At 52.4% G+C, this 23,152-nt stretch overlaps 1 protein-coding gene across 2 annotated transcripts in view; it reads right to left on the bottom strand.

Annotated features, from left to right (window-relative positions):
* Positions 1–8,821: 8,821 nt before the first annotated feature.
* FGF18 (fibroblast growth factor 18) overlaps positions 8,822–23,152 on the bottom strand; it is a 34,445-nt gene continuing 20,114 nt past the window's right edge. Inside the window, exons 4-6 of one of the 2 annotated variants that reach the window (XM_047731385.1) lie at positions 16,702–16,808; positions 9,871–9,959; positions 8,822–9,151 (exon numbers count right to left, since the gene is read on the bottom strand). In XM_047731385.1, the coding sequence (XP_047587341.1) occupies positions 8,962–9,151; positions 9,871–9,959; positions 16,702–16,808 (386 nt within the window). In that variant the 3' untranslated portion in view covers positions 8,822–8,961. Of the gene's footprint in view, positions 9,152–9,240; positions 9,960–16,701; positions 16,809–23,152 lie in introns of those variants that run through there. The other variant, XM_047731386.1, reaches the window with a different exon arrangement.

Here is a 23,152-nt window from a genome sequence, read left to right as displayed (position 1 = left end):
CCCACCAGATGGCAGTAGCAGCAACCTGGCCGTGACAACCAGAGCATTCCCACACACTGCCCAGTGTCCTGCAAGACAAAGTCAGCCTCATTGGGAACCGCAGATGCTGCTCACGGGGCTCAATGGCTACTCAAACCACGAGGTTGTATCTGGGAGGAACAGAACCATACCTGACTCATCAGAGCCCCTGGAAGTACTTGAGGAAGGTGTGGGACCCACCACGACCATCAGTGACCGTCAGCTTGGGCCCCAGTGTCCCCCAACAAAACAGAAACCCAAGGCAAATCTTCCAGTAACAACCAAGCTGCCATTCCTCCACTGAAATCATAAATCCTCTCCTGGTCCCTTTCTGGGTTCCTCTGGAGGCGATCCTCTCTCCAGCCTGGTTTTTGTACATGCTGCCTCTTCTAAAATGCTTACTCCTCCTGCCCCCGTCCATTCCTGCCAACGCTTTCTTATTCTTCAGATCCCAGGTTTCCATGACTCTTCCTCCAGGAAGCCTTCTCGGACTCCCACTTTGTGCTATGCTTGCCCCTTGTGTCACTCGTCACAGTGTGTGGTCACTGTTAATGGTCTGTCTCCTCAGTAATGCTTGCAGGGGCAGAGACCATGCCAGAGTCATTGTTTTATCTCCGAGGAACCCAGTAGAGAGCAGGTACTCAGAAAATGTTGCGAGGAGGAAGGAGGGAGGAAGGGAGGCACGGCCTGGCACTCTGTTAGTGCTGGTGTATGCGCTTGGCTGAGCCTCAGAGTGTGACTGACTGTTCACACATGTGCACATCGGGGTGAGTGTGAACACAGATGTACATGCGCAGTGCAGAAGGGCCATGCAGAAATGGGGGCCTACAAAAGCGACAGCCTTGGGGCACCTGGGTGGCTCGGTCGCTTAAACAACTCTTGGTTTTGGGTCAAGTCTTGATCTCGGGGTCATGGGATGGAGCCCCACATTGGGCTCCACACTCATCACAGAGTCTGCTTTAGACCCTCTCGCCCTCCTTTTATCCACACCCCACCTCTCTCTCTCTCTCAAATAAATAAATAAATAAATCTTGAAAGAAAGAAAAAAAGAAAGAAAGAAAGAAAGGAAGGAAGGAAGAAAGAAATAGAAAGAAAGACCCTGCCTTGACTCTCTGGCCCCTCTCCCACCCAGCTGCACCTCCCATCACCCGGCCTCCCGCTCTCCAGCTCCGGCTACACCTTTCTTCCTTTGCACGTGCTCTTCCTTCTGCCTGGGCTGCCCTTCCCTGTTCTGCAGTTAAACCTGCATTCAGATTTCCAGAGTCTCCTGACTCCTCACCCCTTACCCAGTTCGTGCCCTCATTCTCTGAGCATCTAGAACTTCTGGGCCTCCATCTATATGTGTTCCTCTTGCTGCATTATAGTCCACCCGTTTGCAGCCTTCAACTGTGAGCTCCCCAAGAGCTGCCTCTTGGGGTACCCCCAGGGGACTGTGTCGTGGCACCTCTGTGCTCCCAGCTGCAGAAGATAGACAAGCAAGCCAGCGTTTCCAGATGGAGGATCAACAGTGTCCGTGTGGGTGTAGTGCATACAGGTGCCTCCGTTGGACTAGAAGGGGGTGCATCTTCATATTTTTTTAATTCAGAAACCCTTAAATAATTTTGAAAATTATATCTTTTCAGTAAAATCCATGTCGTGCACAATTAAACTCATCTAAATCTAATAAATGCTCACCAAACACAAATAAGTGAACTGGCGACAGCAAATAAGAGGTTTCCACCCACGTAAAAAACAAATGTGGCTTTATAGTAGCCAGGAATCTTTCTGCAAAAGTTAAAGGAAAATATTTCCCCTACAAGTCTGAACAAATGCTCAAGAAAATATAAAACAATAACTTGCATCTGATACAAGATATTTTACTCAAAGACGGCCTGGAGGAGGTAAGTGTGGAACATTTCACCTCCTCCTACTTTGATTGGGCAAAATGCTTTCCACGGGCCAAGGAGAGGATGGATGAGAAACACAACAGGTTCTTTCTCATCACTGAGAGTAGCGGCAACACAGCAAGATGCACTTGGCCCAGATTTGTACACGCCAGGATGCTTTTTCCAAATCATGAATACTGTCATTCTAAGATGGCTTGATAGATAGATAGGTAAATAGGCAGATAGGTGGCTGGATAGATAGACAGGCAGGTGGCAGATAAGGGAGCACATACGGAATGGAACTTACCAGGAGTTGTGTCCCCTGAATAAGTTACTTCCATTACCCTTATTTCTTTTCCTTTCACAAGACACCCCTTCGTAGTGAATGAGTTCCAGAACATTTGGGGTATAAATGAGGCAAAGTAATTAAAGAAAAGTTGCCAGTACATCCCACTGTGCAATATACCTGCGTTCAGAATAACCCAACATGGACCAAAACAAAATATACCATTCGCCCTGTGATAGCATAAATCAGTATTCAGACAGGGAAAAGCATGAGGACTTTCCACAGATTCATGGCCCCATCCCCATACTATCTTCCGTTCATTCCATGAGCTGGAGTTTCCTACACTCCAGGCAATGCCTGCGGTGAGATGCAGGTGGGGTGAGGGGTGCATCTTCTACTGGAAAGTGGAAGAGAGGCTTTGTAGGAAGAGTGGGGGGGAAGGGGAGCCTGCCAGCCATGGGAACATTCTTCAGCAGATCAATTTAGGGGAAAGTACTCAGGAAAGTCAGGAAGCTGTAAATTGATTACCTCGAGATGACTGTACCCATAGATGTCTTGGAAACCCCTTGCATAGCCTGAGGTGTATGTGTCCCCACTCTGAAGTCCTGGATGGGAGCATAGAGCTTACAAGGATGATGGAGAGAATGAGGGTAAGGGAAAGGGGCAGACCAGTGGTTCTTTTTTTTTTTTTTTTAAGATTTTATTTATTCATTTGAGAGAGAGACAGAGCACAAGCAGAGAGACAGGCAAAGGGAGAGGGAGAAGCAGACTCCCTGCTGAGCAGAGAGCCCGATGTGGGGCTCGATCCCAGGACCCCAGGACCATGATCCAAGCCAAAGGCAGACGCTCAACCCACTGAGCCACCCAGATGCCCCCAGACCAGTGGTTCTTAAAGAATCCTAGTCTAGCAGCATCAGCATTCCTTTGTAATTTGAAAATTCTTTGGCCCACCCCAAACCTATTGAAGTGGAACCTACAGGGCTGAGGCCCAACTATCTGTGTATGAATCCCCCTTGCCTGGGACTGGGCTGCACACCCAAGTGGACAAGCACTGGAACAGACATTTCTTGCTTTTGCCCCTTTTCTTCTGGTAAGAACGGTCCCATATTCCTTTGGGAAATCACCCCTTCTTTGACTTGCAGAACTTATGATTGGGTAGACTGGCCCAGGTCTCCCCAACACCAGTTCCAGGGTCTAGCCCATGACCTACACCTGGCCACTTAAACTGTTTTGTCCCCCTAGTGAAGCTCCAGTGAAACTCCAGATCATGTAATGAAAGGGGGGTTGGGGGGGAGGAGGAGGGGTCCTATTCCAACCACAGTGATTGGTTCAAGGATTTACAAGAGAGAGAATTGATCCAATGAGAGTCATCCCTGAGACTTACTGGAGCCTCTGGGAAAGATGTGTTCTCTTCCTTCTGAAGTTATGAAGCCAGTGGGACGTAAGCCTGGAAATACAGGGAAAGCGTTGGTAGGAAACAGATAAAAATAGTTCTCTGGGGCAGTTGTGGTGGGAATTAGAGAAGAGAAGTGGGTACAATGCCCACAGAAAGCTGATGCTCAAGAGATGACAGTGAGCCCCACGTGGGTCAGGCAAGGGGGGCTTCAGTCTGCAACAGTCTTTTAAAATCAGCCAGTGCCTCTGACCCACCCCAGGGGGCAACCCAGTGCTCAACAGCCTCAGAGTGGTCAGCCTGGGAGCCTGGAACCTTGAAAGCGTATAGCTCTGTCTGCAAGCAGAGGAGGTAGGCAGAAATTCTAGCACGTGCTAATTAGATCCGCGAAGCTATGGGGTTGGGGGGGATGTCTGATTAATCACTGGCCTGCTCTGCAGGGGGCCACAAACCAGGGCTCCCTGCCACCCTCCCTTCTTCTCAGAGCTGGCAACGTCAGCCAGGAGGCCAGGCGGTTCTGGGACAGGACAGCCAAGGGTAAGGCTCACCAACATCTGGTCCCAGCTCCCCTCCTAATGTTTGTAACAGACCCACTACCTAATTGCATGGTTGGGGAGCAGCCTTCACATCTTTAGCACCTAATTCACTATTGTTTCTTTGGAAGCCCCAGTCTTGTGTCTGGGGAAGGAGGGCTCTGCCTATTTATGGGGTTTTCAAGCCCGGGGCATCTCAGTCCCCTCTTGTTAGGCTCCAGCTGTGTAGGCATCCAGGAGGCCATCTCCACCCTCCCCCCAACTTCCTGCACTCAGCCTGGGGCTTTACTGCCTCCCACTGCCCAGGATCACCTGGTTTGGCAGAAACACCCCCAGACACAGCCTCTCCTGGTCCTCACGTTCCTCCCCACCCACCAGGAGTGGCACTTTATTTCTCTTGCCCCAAGTTTTGGGGATTTATTGCCCTCTTCATCCCCAACAAAGAGATAAAGAGGAACAGTAGGGAAGCAGAAAGTAGGACCAGGGAAACCTGGGTTCGAACCTCATCTCTGTCACTTTCTACCATGCGACCTGGGGCCCATCGCATTCTTCTATGGGACTCAGTTTCCCCATCTACAAAATAGGCCTCCTAACACTTACTTTGCCAAGTTGTTGTACCAGTCAAATGAGATCACAGTAATAGCTAGGGTACCAAGGGCTCACTCTGCACCAGGAGCTATCCTGAACAGGGTGTGTGTGTACAGCTATGATCATAAGAGTCTCTCTAGAGTAGGTGCCCGATAAACATCCTTTCCCTCTCCTGTGCCAGTGGTCAGGGAATGGGTGGCCATGGAGGGAGGAGACTGAATCCAAACAATGCCCAAATGTGGGGCAGGTAGGTAGAGAGAGCACCCTCATCATCAAACCCTTTTCTCTCACTTTTGGGGGCCAGTCCCACCATTCTTGCATGCCGACTCCTTGAAATGCTAGGTAAGCTTCCATCTTTACTCACTTCTGGCACTTGGTCACACGGTGCCACTGCAGGGATGAAGAGCAGAGGGTAGGGTGTGCGACCAAGAAACCTCAGCCCTCTCCTTCCTGTCCTCCATTTCCTTGGGTCAAGAAGCAAACTTGGGAAAGATGCTAAGAGGAACCTGCCGGGCCACCGAACCGCCCCCTAAACTCCTGAGAAGAGCCCTGACTCATCTCCCTTTGCCATACTCCAGCGTGTTTATGAATCACTATCTCGCTATGCGTTGGTCATCGAGTGGGCTCTGCCATTTACTCGCTGGGTGCCCTGGAGCAGGTCGCTCTACCCGTCTGGGTTGTGACTGCTTCCTCTCTAAAGTGATGAGGTTGAAGGGAAATGGAGAGAAGACTGAGGGTAAAACACCTGCCTGGGCCCTCCAGCTCTTACTGGGCAAGAATTACTCCCACTATGCTCTGCTATCTCTTTTGAACATGACATGGGCAGCCCTGCAAGGTGAAAACTATTGGGTTGATGAGGGATACTGCTCAAGGTCACATAGCTGGCAAAGTGGCCAAGCTGAAAATAAACTCAGGGGCCTTAGGTCCCAGATCCCTGTACTGTCTGTGACACTGACATCCTGGGAAGGGTCCAGGGGTTAGGAGAAGAGCTGTTATCAGAGATGTGAGAATGTGGTCTCAGTCTGCCTCCTCCCTCTGGTGGGTTGGGAGATGATGGACACCAAGACAGGATAGGGAGGGCCAGCGGTGGGAAAGACTGAAACCCTGGAGAGGTGCCAAAAGCCCCAAGCTCTAGGGATCAGAAGACCTGGGCTCAAATCCCAGTGCTTTTATTAACTATCTGGGTGACCTCAGGCAAATGACTCCACTTCTCAGAGCCTGCTCTATAAAGTTAAAGCTAAAAATCTACACCCCAAAGACTGTTGGGAAGACTCAGTAAGACTGTACTTGGTACATAATAGGTGCTCTGAGAGGTTTCCCTACTCAGCTGGACTGTGGAAACACTCACTTGGCTCCTCTGTCAAGCGAGCATCCTAAGACATCATCCGTGGCTGGGAACTCTTCCCACCAGTCCACTGTGCCTATCATTAACATAGTTCTCATTGTCCAGGAACTGTCCAGGAAGCCTGTCTAGAGTAAATAGAAGCCGGGGCCGCATCTTCCAAAGACAGGGAGTCTCTAAAGGGGCAGGAAAAGAGAATGGACGCTGGCCTCACTGCTCCACGAGATGGAGTAAAGGCCAGGTGTGGGTGTGGGAGGCGCCCGCAGCCTGTGAGGGGGTGGGCAGAGCAGCAGCAGGAAGCAGCCCAGGGCCGTGGTGAGAGCCCAGCTTATGGTACTAGGCAGTCCCGGGCTGGAAACTGCCATCCTTTTCCACGCAGGAGCCAGAGCATTCCGTTTACAGTGCAGGATATATCACACATATCTCCCCAGCTCACTCTGAATAAAAGCCCAAGTGGTGGTCTGGCCCCATCCAAAACTCGGCCCCCTCCAAAATTCTCCTCCTGCACTCACTATGCTCCACCCTGCAGGCCCTTCTTTATTCTGTGGCAGGCCTCTGGGCCTTAGCACTCTCTGTTCTCTCTGTCCAGAATGCTCTTTCCCTCAGTGTCTGCCTGTGCCCCCGCCCCCCCCCCCCCCCCGCTCCAGAGGCCTTCCCTGAGCACTCTAAAATAGCAGCCCATCCCTCTCTATCCCCTCACCCTATGTTAATTTCCTCCTAGTTTATGATTTATCACTGTCTGACCTGTCTTCCGTCTATTGGGTTTATTGTTGATTTTCCCCAATAGGATGTAAGCTCCATGAGGGCAGGGGCTCTGCTGAGTTCACTGCTCTGTCTCTCGCCTCCAGAACAGCATGTGGCACAGAGTAAACTAAACCCATATTGATTGGATGAATAAATAAATGATTGATTGAATTCTGACTCCACGATTTTCTAGCTTGAATTTTTGCTTTGAGCAGGTCATTTCATGTCTCTGAAACGTTCAGGGCAAAAGGTAATCCACACCCATCTCATAGGGTTAGTGTTTAAATTAAATGACAGAGTGTAAAAGGAGTTGACACCCGTAGGTGCTCAGCAAATGACAACCACCATCATAATTACTCTCCCCAGGGGTCTGAGGCTCAGTCACCCACCCACTGAGGCCTTGGACACATTGATGGCCTCTCTGAGCCTCCGATGAGTGTGCCCATGTCTCCCCCGCCGGGGTGTGCAGTGAGGCCAGGCAGGCTGTGGTAAGGCCGCAGCAGGCCGTCTGAAACACAGGAGGCACCCACCAAGTGGCAGCTACCTGCACCCTGTGGAGTGTAGGATGTGGACACCAGCCCCAGCTTTCTTATCCTGTGATCTTGGGGAAGCTGCTAAATATTTCTGAGCCTCAGTCTCCTCCATTTATGAAATGGGAATAATGATAGTATCTTCCCCACAGGATGTCCTGAGGTGACAATGAGATTGTGCATCTGAAAGGGCTTCACAAAGCCCCAAGCCAAGATGCTGTGACACAAGGGATGGGGCCCAAGGGTGGAGAGAGACCCTCATAATGCATGGAGGAAGGACAGAACCAGGAGCTGTGCTTGGCCAGAGCTCAGAGGTGGGTTGCAGAGGGAGCACACATGTCAGAAGCCAAGCCCCGGCCCAGCCAGGAGTCCTTTGCAGAGAAGGTTCTCCTGCCCTCCTCTTTCCTTCCTCTCTGTAGGGCCTCACTGGGGTCTTCTGGCCAGTCTTGGCAGGAAGTGGTTTCAAGGGAGGCAGGGAACAGCCGCAGGACCCCACAGGAGGCAACCTCCTCTTCAGTCAACCTTCTGCCCAATCTGCTTCCCATCCCAAGACAAAGCTGGCCTCTCCCCTCCATCCTGGCCAGGTCCTGGGGAAGACCTGGAAGAAAGGGCCCCTGGAAGTTCAAGAGGCAGACAGACAGACTTCTTGCACTCCAACCCGTGAGAGTTTAAGGGGAGAAACACCAGTCTCCTCTTGACCTGGGCCCTCCGGCTCCACCAGACACAGAAGGGGGCCCACCGCTGCCTTGCTCAGCCTGTGTCTGGCAAAATCCAGATGGGGCTGCACAGACGACTCGAGCAATAATCCCTAGACTGTAAGTTTCATGCAGTATGATTTTGGGTCTGTTTTGTTCTTTGATGAATTCTCATTATCTAAAACAGTGGCTGGGGGGGCGCCTGGGTGGCTCAGTGGGTTAAGCCGCTGCCTTCGGCTCAGGTCAGGATCCCAGGTCCTGGGTTCAAGCCCCACATCGGGCTTTCTGCTCAGCAGGGAGCCTGCTTCCTCCTCTCTCTCTGCCTGCCTCTCTGCCTACTTGTGATTTCTCTCTGTCAAATAAATAAATAAAATCTTTAAAAAAAAAAAAAAACAGTGGCTGGCATTTAATTAAGTGCCTAGTAATCATATGTTGAATGAACAGTTCCATCAAGAAATGAGTGAATGAAGCAATTCATCAGTGACTCAGTGAAGTTCCCTGGGAGGCTGCCATGTTTGGGGCGCGTTTTTCGGTAAATACCCAGTGCCCGGAGTCGGCAAGCAAATGTTGGTGAACGATTATGCCTGAATCAGTTATCCAATCAAAAACTCATTGGAATGTAATCTCTCTGAGGGCAAGGATGTCCAGAAGCAAAGATCCCTTGGTCTAAGGCTGCGTTCTCACAGCCTGGAGCAGTGCGCGGAGCAGGCGCGCGAACTCCCCACCCCTGCTCTCAGAGCCCAGATTGCAGACCCAGAGGAAGGAAACACAAAGGGGCCCCTGCCCTGCCTGAGCCCCACCACACCCCACCACTCACCTCAGGGTTTTTTTAAATAATTTGTCGATTGTTTTTAATTGTTGAGGCAGTAATACTTGGTTCATGAAACTGCAATATACAGAGAGGTGAAATAAATAGCTTATATATATAATATATATATAATATAGCTGGTTTTAAAATATTCCCTTATCATTGGTGTACTAGGTCACGTGAGTCACGGAAGGTCGATAGCAGCATCCTCCAGAACTGCGAGCAAGGCAGGGTCACTTGATTGGACGAGGCCGTCTGTCGTCGGAAGTCGAGGCGCCGAGAATTCCGAGGGGCACGCCTTCCCTGCGCGGTGTCTCGGGACAGCTTGCAGCGGACAATAAATAAATGACTGCAAACCAGAGAGCGATTTTTGTTGGAGTCTGGGGCAGGGATAGGGGTTGGAAAAGAGGGGGAGTCTGGGGATAGGTACTACTTTCTTTTTGTTTTGTTTTTTTTCTTTTCTTTTTTTTTTTGCTTTGCTTTTTTTTTTTGCTTTCTTTCTTTTTTTTTTTTTTTTTTTTTTTTTTGCTTTCAGAACCTTTGGGAAAAAGGACTTTGGTTTCTCAGAGTGTCGTTTTCCTCATTCAAATCCTCCTCTGGGGACGAGATTAGAGTTGTCTGTTCCTAGAGAGAGACAAGCACCTGTCCGTTGACAGCAGTCACTTTTCGTGAGTATTTTGTCATAGACAGGGGGTTTCAAGTCAACAATAAAATCCTTATTGCTCCCCCCTCCCCAAGAGTTTTGGTTCAGTTTTTGTCTTCTTTTAAACACAATGTACAAAAATAGAGCTTCTTCCTAATTTTTCATGTAAAAATATTCCTCTGATGCAGTTCTCTGTGAGTGTGAGTGTGGGCCGGGGGGCAGCCCGGGGGACTGCGGTGGGGCCAGCCTAGCCAGGGTGCGTGGGGCGGATCCGCCGGGACCTCTTGGTCACCGTGGTGTACTTGAAGGGCTTCTGCAGCTCTGCCTGCCCCTTGGGGTAGCGTTTCATGAAGTGCACGTCCTGCTGGTTCTCCCGAGTCTTGGGACCCTTCCGTGGCCGCCCCTTCTTGGTGAAGCCCACGTACCAGCCAGAGTACTTGGCAGACATCAGGGCTGTGTAGTTGTTTTCCAGGACCTTCTCAATGAATACACACTCCTTGCTGGTGCCATCGGGCTGTAGGAGGCAAGAAAAGGAGGAGGTGAGCAGGGAAGGGTGGGTACGAGGGGCAGAGCTATACGGACAGGGTGTGGGTAGGTGGCAGAGGCTTGGGGCAGTAAAGACGAAAGGGCCTAACCCAAGTTTTGTCCGCAGTAATTTCACTTCCCAGATCTGCGGGGTGGACTTGTCATATCGGCCCCTGCCTCCTTCCTTACCGGCCAATTAGGTAATAGATTCCCCATAGAGAATAGAGACTCAGACCTGGCCAATAAAACATTATTTCCCATGACTGGTGCAGAGCTGGGCATGTGGCCCGAGCCATCCAATCAGAGTGCTCCTCAAGACCCTTGTTTAATCCCCCCAAACATAGGCTGTTTAAACTAGAGGAACACCTAAGGCTGAAGCAAAAGCAGCCACTTTACCACTATGAGGAAAAACGCTGTCTGACAACAAGGCCAACACAGAGGAAGTCATGCCAAGAGGAAGGGAATGAGAGAAACCAAGTTCTCGTCACATCCTTTGGGCTCTGGACCAAGCAGTATCTAAGTTCATTACCTCACTGTGATGTGGGCCAATAATATCTCATTTCCCTTAAAGTCATAGAGATTAGTGCACAAAACCTGATACGGAGTCAGCTACACCACAGCCACTCCACTCCACTGCAATATAGTTAAATTCAAATAACATTTAATGTGGGATATGGTGCATTTTAAATGTTTGGTGTGAAGAGGGGGACTCCAAGAATAAGAGTTTTTGCACGGCCAGACTCCAGAGCCTATGCCTTTGGTTCTGAGATTTCAGGCTCCCCAGCAGATGTGCGAACTCCCAAGGAGACAAGGGATGCCGGGCAAGGAATACTAGATTTGGAGTCAGGAGCTGAATCAACTCTAACACTTCCTTATGTGACCTCAGGCTAGTTAATTCCACGCGCTAGACGTCGCGTTCCTCATCTTACCAAACCAGGACAGTGGCCCCGTGTCACATAAATGTGAGGAATGATACTTATACTTGAGCCTCATACACGGTAGAAACTTGCTGAATTATTTCAGAATTGCAGGTGGTTCAGATGGGTTCTGGCCTCCCTCCCTGGATCGGATCTGGACAAAGGACGGTGGGAGGCAGGGCTCTGACCCTCCTTCCTGAGACAGTTGAATCGCTCCATGTAGCAGAGTGGGAAGCACACAAAGCTGGAAGGCCTGAATTAGCAGCACTCGAGTTTCCAACTAACATCTCCAAATTTAGGCCGGGCCCACTCCTCGTTCCGGACGGTTGCCCAGCCAAGTTGGAAGCCCAGCGGTCTGGCTGTGCGTGGTGACTGAGGTGCGAGTTCCAACCTTTTGTTTGAAGTGGAAAACAGGCTGGAGCTTCCAGGAACGTTCACCTTTGAGTGGAGGGCAAGCTTGGGCCCTGCAGACAAAGTGCTGAACTTTGCAGAAAGGGACAGGCAGGGTAAGAAAACATTCTCTGGAGGCTGAGATCTTTCGAGGAGGCTGCAGAGCAGGCAGGGGGTGGGACTGGGAACATGTGGGACCCAGAGGACAGTATCTGTCAGGGGGTGAAGAGTGAGGGACTCTGGTGAGGGAAGTGGGGCATTTGTACAAAGCAAGTAGAAGGTAGAAGGGAGCGGTCTCTGGCCGGCCGCCTCCCCCACCATGGATAATTCTGGAAGCTGCCTATCCAACCTGAGTCCAGGTCCCTTGGTCACTCTCGATGGAACAGTCACAGCAAACTGAACAAAGCCTACACCATGCTGTTCCCTGCCACAGAATACCTGCCACTACCTGGAAAACTGCTTTCATCCTTCAGGGTCAACCTCCTCCAGGAAGCTTTCCTTGACTGCCATCTATCTCCCTTGGCACGTCCTCTTCTTCATTTAAGACTCCATTCAAGCATCAGGTTTTATTGGACTCACATATTCCAGCTTCTCCCCTTGGCACCCATCCCTCATCCCACCCCCCCAACAGAGCAATCAATCCCATATCTGCCTGCCTCCTCATTAGCCCAAGAGCTTCAGGAGGTCAGGACCACCTGTCAGTTGCCCTCATGGCTCAGCATAGGTCTCCAGACCCCAGAGCATTTGTGGTTGAATAAAGGAGAGTTCTGGGATAGTAATGGTGGTAGGGAACCCCTCAAAAGGCTTTCTTCTTAAAAGAAAGGAGATGCTGCCTCCTGGATCCCTCACTGATGTCCCAGAGACCGTCATGAGCTAGGGGAGGCCCTCCTGGAGGCGTGCTGAGAAAGGGACAGAGCAGGCAGAGGACCAGAGTGCCCAGCCTGGCCCACTTGGTCTCCCTACCCCTTCATTCATTCACTCATTCAGCATGTACTGCTTGTTAATTATAAGCCAGACATCTCCGTGTGCATTATTTCATTTAATCCTCTGAACTTGCTCAGATAAACTCTCCCTGCTCGAAGAAAACAGAGTTCAAAGAGGGCAAAATGTCTTGCCCAAGGTCATGGGGCTTCTAAGAGGCAGAGCCACTGTAGCTCATTCCTCCTCTGTCCAGTTTCAGAGAGGTCCAGGAGAAGAAAGAGTGTGGAAGAGAGGGCAGAGCACTGCCTGTCAAAAACACCTCCCCTCCTCAGGCCCACACGGCCACCATCAGCATGAAGCAAGGTCTTGGACGTGCGAGGTGCGGGCACAGTGCCTGGCAATGTGTTTGTATGTATCCAGGTATACTTATGAGGGCTGAAACTCTGAGCACCTTGGAGAGCTCAGGAGCCCCTTGGGAGGAGCCACGGGACCCATGATGGTCACAAGTCCCCACTCCCCCCACCACCCCCCACGCCCCACCCACCCCTGGGAGCTCAGACTCAGCAGATTCAAAGCTAATGGCAGGCCGCACCTGGGCTTGACCCTCACCTGTACTCCTGACTGCCTCTCTGACCCTGCTTATTGTCTGCAAAGATTTTTAAAAAATCACCTGTGCTTGAGCCTCGCCCCCCAAAATGCTGACACAATAGGTTCAGGCAAGGCAGATCATCAGTATTTACAGAGTGAGTGAATATCCCATCGCAGAACCTTGGTGATTAAGTAGAATTTGAGCATCTCTCCCCCCTCCACCGCCTCCAACCTCCAACCTCCTCCTTTCCAAACTGGAGTCCTATTCCTTCTATTTGATCTGAAGACTAAATCCTGATGACATCATTTGGCCCCTAGATCCCATCTTACTTGAAACTAGAACTACCCCCTGGACATTTGTAGTTACATGAGCCAAAAAATTTCTTTTTTGCTCAAGGCATTTTGAGTTGGGCTTTGGTCGTTCACAACCAAAGCAGTCTTCACAAAGATATGGTGGTGGGTGGGGGACCCCTCTGCCCTGAAAGGTCTTGGGCCCTGTGCTACCCCAAAGAGGGCTCACCAGGGATCACTCAGGTGGGGGCAGCTGAGAAAATAATCCATCTGGGTTGAATATTCAGAGATGCGGCGCAGGGGTGGGGGAGATGCCGAGCACACAGTGCTCTATACTCAACAGGTGTTTGTGGAGTGAAAGGATGTACACCCTCCTGGGCGAGATGGACGTGGGGTCCAGAAAGCTGGCGCAGGGAAGGGGGCTCCCTGAGCATGCAGGGGCTCGGGGCAGAGCTCTGGTATGTGATTGTTACAGTGCAACAGAGGAGTGAGGAGCTAGAGCCAGGGGTCCAGAACATCTGAAAAGGCTCTGTTGGGGGCTCGTTGCATGTGCCCTGCTGGGGCCAAAGAGGTGCGAGGTTGGCACCCAGGGTCTAGACCACCCAAGAAAGCTCCAAAGGAGTCAGAGCCTAAGTTAAGGCCAAGGGTTCCCACAGCTGATGGAGTAACTTTGGGGCCTGGCTTCAAAGGGGAAATGAATGACTATTTGTCAATTGCCCACCAGATGCCAGCATCATCACTGCCATCGTACAGATGAGGACACTGAGGCTCAGCAGTGAGGGGACCTGACGCCCCAGCCTGACGTGAGTAATTCTGGCTGTAGGTTAAGACAGTCCTCAGAAAGCATGAAGCATTTTTCTACTTCTTTGGTACTCCTGCGGCTCTTTGGCCCCGGTACCCAGAACATGGGTGGATGGATCCGGAATCAGCCCTCAGTGAGCTCTCGGTCTAGTTGCGAGACGTAGGCACAGGAACAAACAGTGAAAACTCGGGTTAGCGACAGGCAACAGAGGACTGTGTGTAGGATTATGGGCTCCAGGGCAGGTGTGCTCTATGAGGGGTTGGGGAAGCTAGAAGCTGCTGAAGGCTGAGCAGGACTTAGAGCAGGTGGACAGAGGGAAGGGCAATCAGCGTGTACAAAGCCCGAGTCCCCATCCAGAGAGTGACAGTTGGCAGGGCCATGGGTCTGTGGCTTAAGGAACCTGAGGATGGGTGGCAGGGCTGTGAGGCCAGGGAGGATCCCCAGGGCCCTCTGTGTCTCCCCAGGGAGCATGGCCTTTCTCTAGTAGATGGTAGACGGTGCGGACCCAGGCATAAGTTTTGAGATGGGTTAGGGGTGGAAGACAGGAGATGCTCTTAGAGAGCTGACGGTGGGTAGTGGGCAAAGGCAAATAGCCTGGGCTGGGAGTCCTGAAGCGGCCAGGGCAACAGTTCCTGGGAAAGGATGAGGCCACAACAGAGGCAGTGGGATCCGTGAAGAACAACACGGGGGCAACCTCAGGACCTTGGGACCTGACTGCCTGGGAGGCTGTGATGAAACAGCACCCCATGAGCCTGTGACTTCTATCTACAGGGGCCAGAGACAGTGAGGGAAGCTGGGCTAGGCAGAGGGCAACAGGGGGTCTGCCCAGGGCCATCCTGGGGCAGGTGGATTTGGGGGCCGTCCTTGGAGCCCTCCCCCCCACCCCCCGGGGCCAGCCCAGAAGAAAGGCGCGTCCTTCCCGGGATGGGGAAGCTGCCTCGAGGGGAGCGGGAAGGAGGGGGCCGTCTCTGGGCTGCACCGAGCCTGGCGGAGCCCGCGCCAGCTGAACCGTCCCCAATATTAATGACGGGAGAGAGGGCGAGGGGGCAGGAAATCGGATCCGGCTCCTGTGGAAGCGGTGACTCAGCGGCCAGCCGGCGGGCGGGCGGGCGGTGGGCGGCCGGCGGCGGGGAGCGGGGCTGCTCTTTTGACCCCAGCGCGGCCCTCCTGGGGTCAAGCTGCCGGGAAGCGCACAGCGCAGAGGGAGGGGCGCGCGGGCACCGGGCACGGCGGGCTACCGCCCGCGCCCCCTGGAAGCCGCGGGAAAAGGAAGCCGAGCGTCCAGCCGCAGGCAGGTTGGGCCTGGGAGACGGCCCGGGCGGGCAGCAGAACAAAGCGCCTGACGCGGGGCCGGGCCGCGCCGCCACAGGAAACGCACGGCCAGGCCAGGGGACCCGGCGCCCGGCCCGCCCGCCGCCCCTGCCCCGATCGCCTCGCCGGTCGGCCGGCCGCCCCGGGACGCGGAAAGTGAATCACTAATTAAAACCACTCTTCGGCATCCCGGAGCCGCGCTCTGCGGATTACTATTACTGCGCTCTCTGAGAAGCTTCGGCTGGCGTGGGCAGTGCGGCGGGAACCTCTCTGCCTTCCAGACCGGGCTTGGAATCCGCGCCGCTCTAGTGTGGGACCCGGGACAAGTGCCCGCGACGGGGCCGAGCCTCAGCTTTCTCATCTGCGAAATGGGGATGGTAGTGGTAGCGACCTCATGGGATTATTTGGGAGTATTTTTGCACAGTGCCTGGCAGAAAGTGGATGCTCAATTAGCCGAAGCTACTGGTAGTGTTATCATTAACAAATAAGAAGCAACGGTACTCAGGCTCAAGTCCCTGGCCTGTTGTACTCTCCGCAGCCACTAGGGTGTGGAGGAGGGGAAGACAGCGAAGAGTTGGGGGCTTCCAGAAAACAAAACCATGGCTTAAACAGGAATTGGGGCTTGGGGCTGTGCTTCCTCCTCCCAACACGGTGTAATAAATGCAAATCACCAGCCCGGGCCTTGCAGCCAAATAGGAAGAGCCGTCCTCCTTAGAATCAGGATCTACCCTGTACCCCTCACTCTACCTGCCCAACGGAATCATTTTGCAAGTTAGATATGGGGGGGTCAGTAGGGGCCCAGCAAAGGGAAGGGAACACAGAGCGTGTGCACCATGGAGAAAGTACCCTAACACCATGCACCGGAGCCCCCAAAGGAAGCGAGTGTATGAACTTCACAAATAGGCACACCCGAGAAAAAAGGGGGACACTGAGCAGCACCCGCCTGTGGAAACTATGAGCCCCATGTGGGTCCACGCCCCCACACCCACACCCCACCCTAATTTGTTACATGCAGCTCTGTGGCCTATGCCCAAGTAGTAAAATCTTCCTGAAATGCTAGAACCATAAGGCCCAGCACTGAGATGGCAATGGGATCCAGGAGATGCTGTATTTCTCTGCAAACCCCTGGCGATTATTCAACCAATGCTGTGGCCCCAGCCCCTGGCCAGCCATTTCCCTGTTCTCAGACAGCAGACACACACAGGCAGGGAGCCCTGAGCCCCTCCGGGTCCACAACCAGCAGGAGAGAGCGGGACCCTGCCTGCTCCCCAAAGTCGCGGCCGTGGATACCTCAGCCTGGCAGGCTGGGATGTGGGTAGAGAAGGGGCTAAAGGAAGAGATTACACTCAGAATCACACACACACACACACACACACACACACACACACACTCACTCACCCAGCTTGTTTTCCATTTGGGGCTGACAAGGCCCTGAGCATCCTGTTCCAGCTACCCAGAGTTGCCAAGGGGAACACCCCCGAATACCCTGAGAATTCCAGACCATCACTCACCTTCCCCACGAGCTTGCCTTTCCGGTTCATACACAGGTAGAATTCCGTCTCCTTGCCCTTGATCCGGACTTGACTACCGAAGGTGTCTGTCTCCACTAGGAGCTGGGCTTCGAAAGGCAGAAGGAGAATAAGACACGTTTTTTTTTTTTTTTACCAGGGACAATGGATTGGTGGAAAAGCTCAGCGACTGACCCCGTCCCTGGACCCCCTCACTGTTCCAACATCAGGCATGGGGGAGGTTTTGAACAGGTCTCACTGGAGCACCCTGCCCCTTAGGCAGCCAGAGAAAGCTTCCCCACCCCCAGCCTCTCTTGACTCCACTTGGGACCTAGATGGCTCCAGCTGGAGGGTTGTTCTGCCCCTCGTGGCTAACTCTACCTCATCACCCACTCTATCAGCCCCTCACCTCTGTTCCCCAGAATAGGACACACAGACACCAATAATCCCAGAGAAGTAGCAGTCTCTGGAATTAGGGCACAGAAAAATGTGTGCAAGGCTGCATGGGCACGCACACACCCTGCCTTGGGGGACATCAAGCTACTTCCTTCAAAATTTGGGCCAAAGGCCTCTCCCTCCAGGGCGAACGTCTAGAACCCCTGCTATGTCCCCTCCCCTGACACACCTTTGCCACTCAAAGTGGGGAAGGTCCAGCGAAAGGAGGTTTAAGGACCCCGGGAATGGAGACTATCTTCAGAATATTCTACTTTCTCAATCAAGGCCACAGAGGCTAAAATGTAGCTAACTACCAGGAACCCAGACATCCCAGTTGGGACACAATATTCCCTGGTTTGAAGTAGGAGACCCCAACTAAATGACCCATTCTCCATAGAGCCTCCCTTAGGAGAGGGTGCTTTCCAGAGCTGATCCCCCAAAGCCCTGATTGTGAAAGGGTGTCGAGTGGTCAAAGGGTGACTGTTCCTTGATGTGCCATGTCCAGACCCCTCCCTGTCCATCTGCCAATCCTCTTTTTCTCCCCAGTAAGGTGCTGTGTGACTTCAGTAGGCCACCCATCCTCTCTGAGCTCTTTCTCCTATCTGGCCTTGAATTCTATGCCTGAATCCTCTGCAACACCTCCTCCCCACTGCTGTCTTCTTTGCCTATGACCTCCTCATTCTCACCCTCCCATCTCTGACCCTTTGCTTCCCAGCACCTGCCCCTCCCTCACCCACAAACTTTTAATTTTAGTGACAAGGGACTTGCTTCTCCATAACAAAAATCATAGCCCTAAATACAGCATCCTTGGAGCCACCAAGAGTGTACCTCAGTGCCCCTAAAATACACTAGGTATGATTTTAATTAAAAAATTTAAAAATATATACCCTGGTGCCCTGCTGTGAAAATTAAAACCATCTGGAATTCAGGATTTCCAATAATTAATCTAGCCCTCCTTTGACACCACTACTAATTAAAATATGATACCCCACCTTTCCAAGGAAAATAAGAAGAATTTACATAAAATTTAAAGATCTAACAAGAATTTAGTAATTCTAGTAACAGGGAGGGAGGGGGAGGCACATTCTTCTCTCCACCTTCCCCCATCCCTAGTAAACACAGTCAAGAATATTAAGCAGCACTGAGATAGGGGGTTACAAGCCCCTCATCCTCCCTGCTCCCCTTTAATTCAAACTCCCTATAGCTCCCCCTGGGAACCCAGGCCAAACATCAGAGCAACCTGGGGCTTGCTTTCTACATCTCCTCCAAAACTCTGGCCCCACACAGAACGGAGGTTGTGGGGGTCAGGAATGTCTCCCATCCTAGGGCAGTGAAGAAGACAGCACATGTAAGGGAAAGGCAAGAGCTTTGGAACGCGCAGATTTGGGTATGAATCCCTGGCCCCGCTTGCCAACCATGTGACCCTGGGCCTCAGTTTCCTGACCCGTAAAATGGGTATAATCATCCTTAATCTTCAAAAGGTATTGTGACGATCCCACAGAAGGAAGGCAGAAAGGGCCTAGCAGGGGCGCCTGGGTGGCTCAGTGGGTTAAAGCCTCTGCCTTCAGCTCAGGTCATGATCCCAGGGTCCTGGGATCGAGCCCTGTATCAGGCTGTCTGCTCAGCGGGGAGTCTGCTTTCCCCTCTCTCTCTGCCTGCCTCTCTGCCTACTTGTGATCTCTATCAAATAAATAAATAAAATCTTAAAAAAAGAAAGAAAGAAAGAAAGGGCCTAGCACCTGTTATCAGAGGCCAGGTGAGGGAAGTATAAGTTTCATAATATTGTGTAAGTTTCATAGTAACTGCAAAACAAAACTTTTTTCCCCCCAACACACACAAACACACAGCATAGTGTGTTGGGAAAAAATCAGATGTGTGTAAAAGGGTGGAAGTGGAGCCAAACTTGCCTCCCCAGGCATGCCCTCTAACCTGAACTTCTTCAGCATCCTCCAGGGTTACGGGCATCCCACACGGCGAAGTGCATCAGAACATGCCTTGGACTGGGACTTACAGGGTCTGATTCCATTTCTGGCATCGCCATGCTAGGCTGTATCACCTTGAGCCAGGCACACCCCTCTTCTGAGTCTCAGTCTCCTGCTCTGTGCAAGGGGGAAGGGGAGGCTCACCCCTATTCTTATTCTCTCTGGGACTGGGGCAGAGCCTAGGAGAAGGTTAGGGATGGGAAACTGTAGAAAAGGGGTCAGGCCCCAGAACTATGGCCCAAGAGACCCCAAGTGAATCTGAGAGGAAGTCTGCCCCTCTCCCAGCATGTGCCTGGACCTCTGTCCTCAGAACAGCTCCTACCATTCTGGCTCCTGTGTGAGCCCACTGAAATTTATACATCACCTTGAGCTTGGGTGGCTTTGTCCCCATTTTACAGTTTAGGAAACTGGCTTTCAGAGAAGCAACCCAGCAGGAGGGGCTGACATCGGGTCTGCCTGACTTTCCGCTGGGGCCTGGGCACCAGGGGAGGGCCCCCAACTCTGGAGAGGTATAGTTCCCTGCCCCGCCAACCCCTAATTCTCACCAGCTGCAGCTCACCACAGCAAGCCCTGGCCTTTGCCTGAGCTGTCCAAAGGCCTAGGCTGGGGCTGGGCTGCACCCCCACCCCCACAAGCCTAGCTGCCCTCACCCCAGCATGGGGAAGGTCTGCTCCGGATACCATGCCGGGGAGCCAGAAGTCTGTTCTTCCCGACCACAGCAGGCCTTGCCGTGACCTAGACTCCACTCGGGCGCATGACATAATGAGGAGGGAGCCGGGCCAGAATTATGTAAAGTCTGCAGGGACTAATAGCAGCAGCAGTTCTCAGAAAGAGAGAGAAAGAGAAAGAGAGAGCGAGCAGGATGGAGAGAGAGAGACCCCACCCACCCAGGCCAGGTTTGCTCACAGCCTACCTCACCCACAGCATCGCACTCCCCCTTCTCATGACCCAAGCCCCCAACACGCAACTCTCAGGAGCTTAGAAACCTCATCTGGGCTCAGTTCCATTCTCAAGGCCTGTACCAGACCAGGTAGGAGGAGTCTGGGATGTTATCTGGCTCCCCTCATCATCAGAACCCCTCTCCAGGCAACCCCCCACCCAGACCGCACAACTCGGCAGCCTCCACCCTCTGCCAGAAAAAGCCTTTAAAAATAAAAAAATTAATTTTATCTCTTTCCTGCTAAAAGCCTCCTAGGGATCTTCAACCCACTTAAAATCTAGCCTCTTCATGGAGACCCATAGGGGGCACACGTTCTGGCCCCTACTGGTCATTCCTATGTCCTCCTCTCACTCACAGCCTGCCAGACAACAAGCCTCTTTGCTGTTCCTCTCTGACACACCAGGCACACTCCCACCTCAGGGCCTTTGCACTTGCTATTCCCTCTACCCGGAGGCTGCCTTGCCTAGAGCTTCCCATTGAGGCTTCTCTTCTCTTAGGTTGCTACTCAAATATCACTTCCTCAGAGAGGCCTTTCCTACACCTCCCCAGTCCAGCGCTACCCATCCACTGCTCCATTTTCCTTAGAGCTCTTCTCCAGATGGTCTTAGTTGCTATATTCCTTTTTCTACCATCTGTCTCTCCACTGGAAGGTAAGCTCCACAACAGCAGGGCCTTATCTGTCTTATACACCACTGTGATTTCCAGTACCTAGCCCATACCTGGCTCATAGGAAATGACCAACAAGTAAGTTTTAGTAAATGCATAAACGGCTTTGTGAAGTAGATATGAGTAACACTATCTAAGGTAAGAGCTAAAGAAAACAAGACTCAGGGAGGTGAAGGGGCTTGCCTGAGGGCACACAGGTGATCAAAGCAGCACATGTGTTGGGACACAGTCTAAGTCCACAGTCAAGTTCCTTAGCCACTCCGCCCCCGCTGGTGTTCTCCTGGTGCTACTCCTCCGACTCACTCAAACTCTGAGCTCCCACACACCTGTCCCTAGCCTCAGGATTACTACCATGTCTTTCAGTTTGCTGTGTGACAGAGGTGAAAACCCTGTTCCTCTTTGGGCCGGGCCTAGGCGACCTCCAAGGCCTCTTTCAGTACTGCCCCTCTAGAAATATTATCAGTAACGTACATTTACTTAGAGCTTATGAGGTAGTGGGCTCGATATGCATTCTGTCACTCACAATAGCCTCATAATAATCCCATGAGGTGAGAACTTATTATCATCCCCATGTTACAGGTGAGAAAACTGAGTCCCAAGGTTACCCAGTGATGGAATTAAACCCCAGGCAGGCTAGCCCAGAAGTCTGGGTCTTACCTCATCCACCGCTTCTCTTCCCTCTGTATCAGTCCCTTTCCTGGGGGAGTAAGTGAGTCAACACCAAAGGCAGGGAAGGTCTTTGCTCTGACCTCACTCTCTTGACACAGAAGGACTATCGGTAAGGATGCCTACAAAGCCCTTTCTATAAAAAACTCATGCCGCCTTTTTTTCTTCCCTAAGTGCTTGAAGTCACAAGGATAATTGAAAAGTCTCAACAAATACTTACTCGGGCATTTATCATCCGTCAGGCACGGTGCTTAGACTGAACGTGCAATGCCTCGTTAGATCCTTGCGATCCTCTGAGGTAAGAACTATGACACCCTTTTGATGGGTGAAGAGACTGAGGCATGGAGCAGACAAGTTACGTGCCCAGAGCCACCCAGTAGGGCCAGGATCTGAACACCGGCAGAGTAACCCCAGAGCTCGTCTGAGCCAGACAGAGGTTCTGAGGTAGGCAGCGGCAGGAGACAGGAATCCTGCAGGCCGGTCATGGTAGAGAAAAAGGAGGTGACACCGACTGACTGACTGACTGACTGATTCCAGTGTGATTCCCTAACTGGGCCTCCCAGTGTGTGACCCAGGGCCTCACTTTAACGGCCTTTGGTTTGAAGCATAGGAAACAGCAGGGAAAGACACAGACAGGCAGCCAAAAAACCAGACGGAGACACAGTGCAAAGAGAGACACAGGAGACAGGAACCGAAGGAGGAAGCCCAAGAGAACAAAGCTGGAGAAGGGGGGTTTCTTTGCCCGCCTCAAGCTTCAGCCTCAAGCCCCCCCCACCCCGAGACCTGCAGGAGCAGTGTGGGAGCCAAAACCCCCCAGGCCCTGGGTGAGATGACCAGCAGCTGGCAGGCCTCTATGGTTCCAGGGCTGACTGTGCCCCTGGCCACTCTCTAGGTGTCCTCCAGCGAGGAAATGTCCTTGCCACCAAAGGCACCGGAAGGTCAATGCAAATCAGTCCTCCCTTCTCCCTCTGAAGGTGGACCAGGTGGGGAGGAGGGGGTAGGGAGAAGGAACACTTTCTGGAGATGTTTCCACATCACTGTACACACACACACACACACACACACACACACACACACAGCCTTTCTCCCAAAGTCCCCTTCTCCTAATGTCCCCAAAGGAGGTTTTTTGCAGGCCACGTGGGCTTGCTGGAAAGGAAGAGGGAAAAAAATCAATGGGATTGATCAGGAGCTATATTTAATCCTAGCCATAGCTCTAGTGTGGCCATTTCAGCTGCAGAGTCAGCGAGGTGTGGGTGACCACTCCTCACTGGGGACAGAAGTTATGGGACATGAGCTCAAAGGGCAGGGGTTTTAATGCCTCTTCCCAGCTGCGAGAGCCCTGGGGGAAGCCAGGTCTGCTGCTCTCTGTATCCCCCATTGCATGATGCAGAGCTGGCAGGCAGGTTGGAAGGATGGAAGGGGAGGGCAAGAGAGGAGGGAGAGGAGGCAGGGAGCACTGATCTGCCAAGCATCTACTGTGTGCCTGAGCTCCATGCGGCACCTGCCCCAGGGGGAGCACTCCCAGACACACACAGGGCTCTTCCACACAGCCACTGGCTCAAGCACACATTGAGCCCCTGCTGGTGGCCAGCTCTGTGCATGGAGATACAGCAGTGAACAAAACAGACAGAAGCCCTCTACCCTCAAGGAGTTTGCACTGTAACAGGGGAGACAGGGAGCAAAAGGCAAACTACATGATGGTAAATGCTAGGAAGAACAAACTGCCCACGAGGAGACAGAGGCGGGAAGTCTCTGACAAGGAGAC

Source organism: Lutra lutra, chromosome 5 (assembly GCF_902655055.1).
Source record: "Lutra lutra chromosome 5, mLutLut1.2, whole genome shotgun sequence".
Taxonomy (NCBI): Eukaryota; Metazoa; Chordata; class Mammalia; order Carnivora; family Mustelidae; genus Lutra; species Lutra lutra.
The sequence above is the reverse complement of the archived record's forward strand: the minus strand, read 5'-3'. Positions and strand labels throughout refer to the sequence as shown.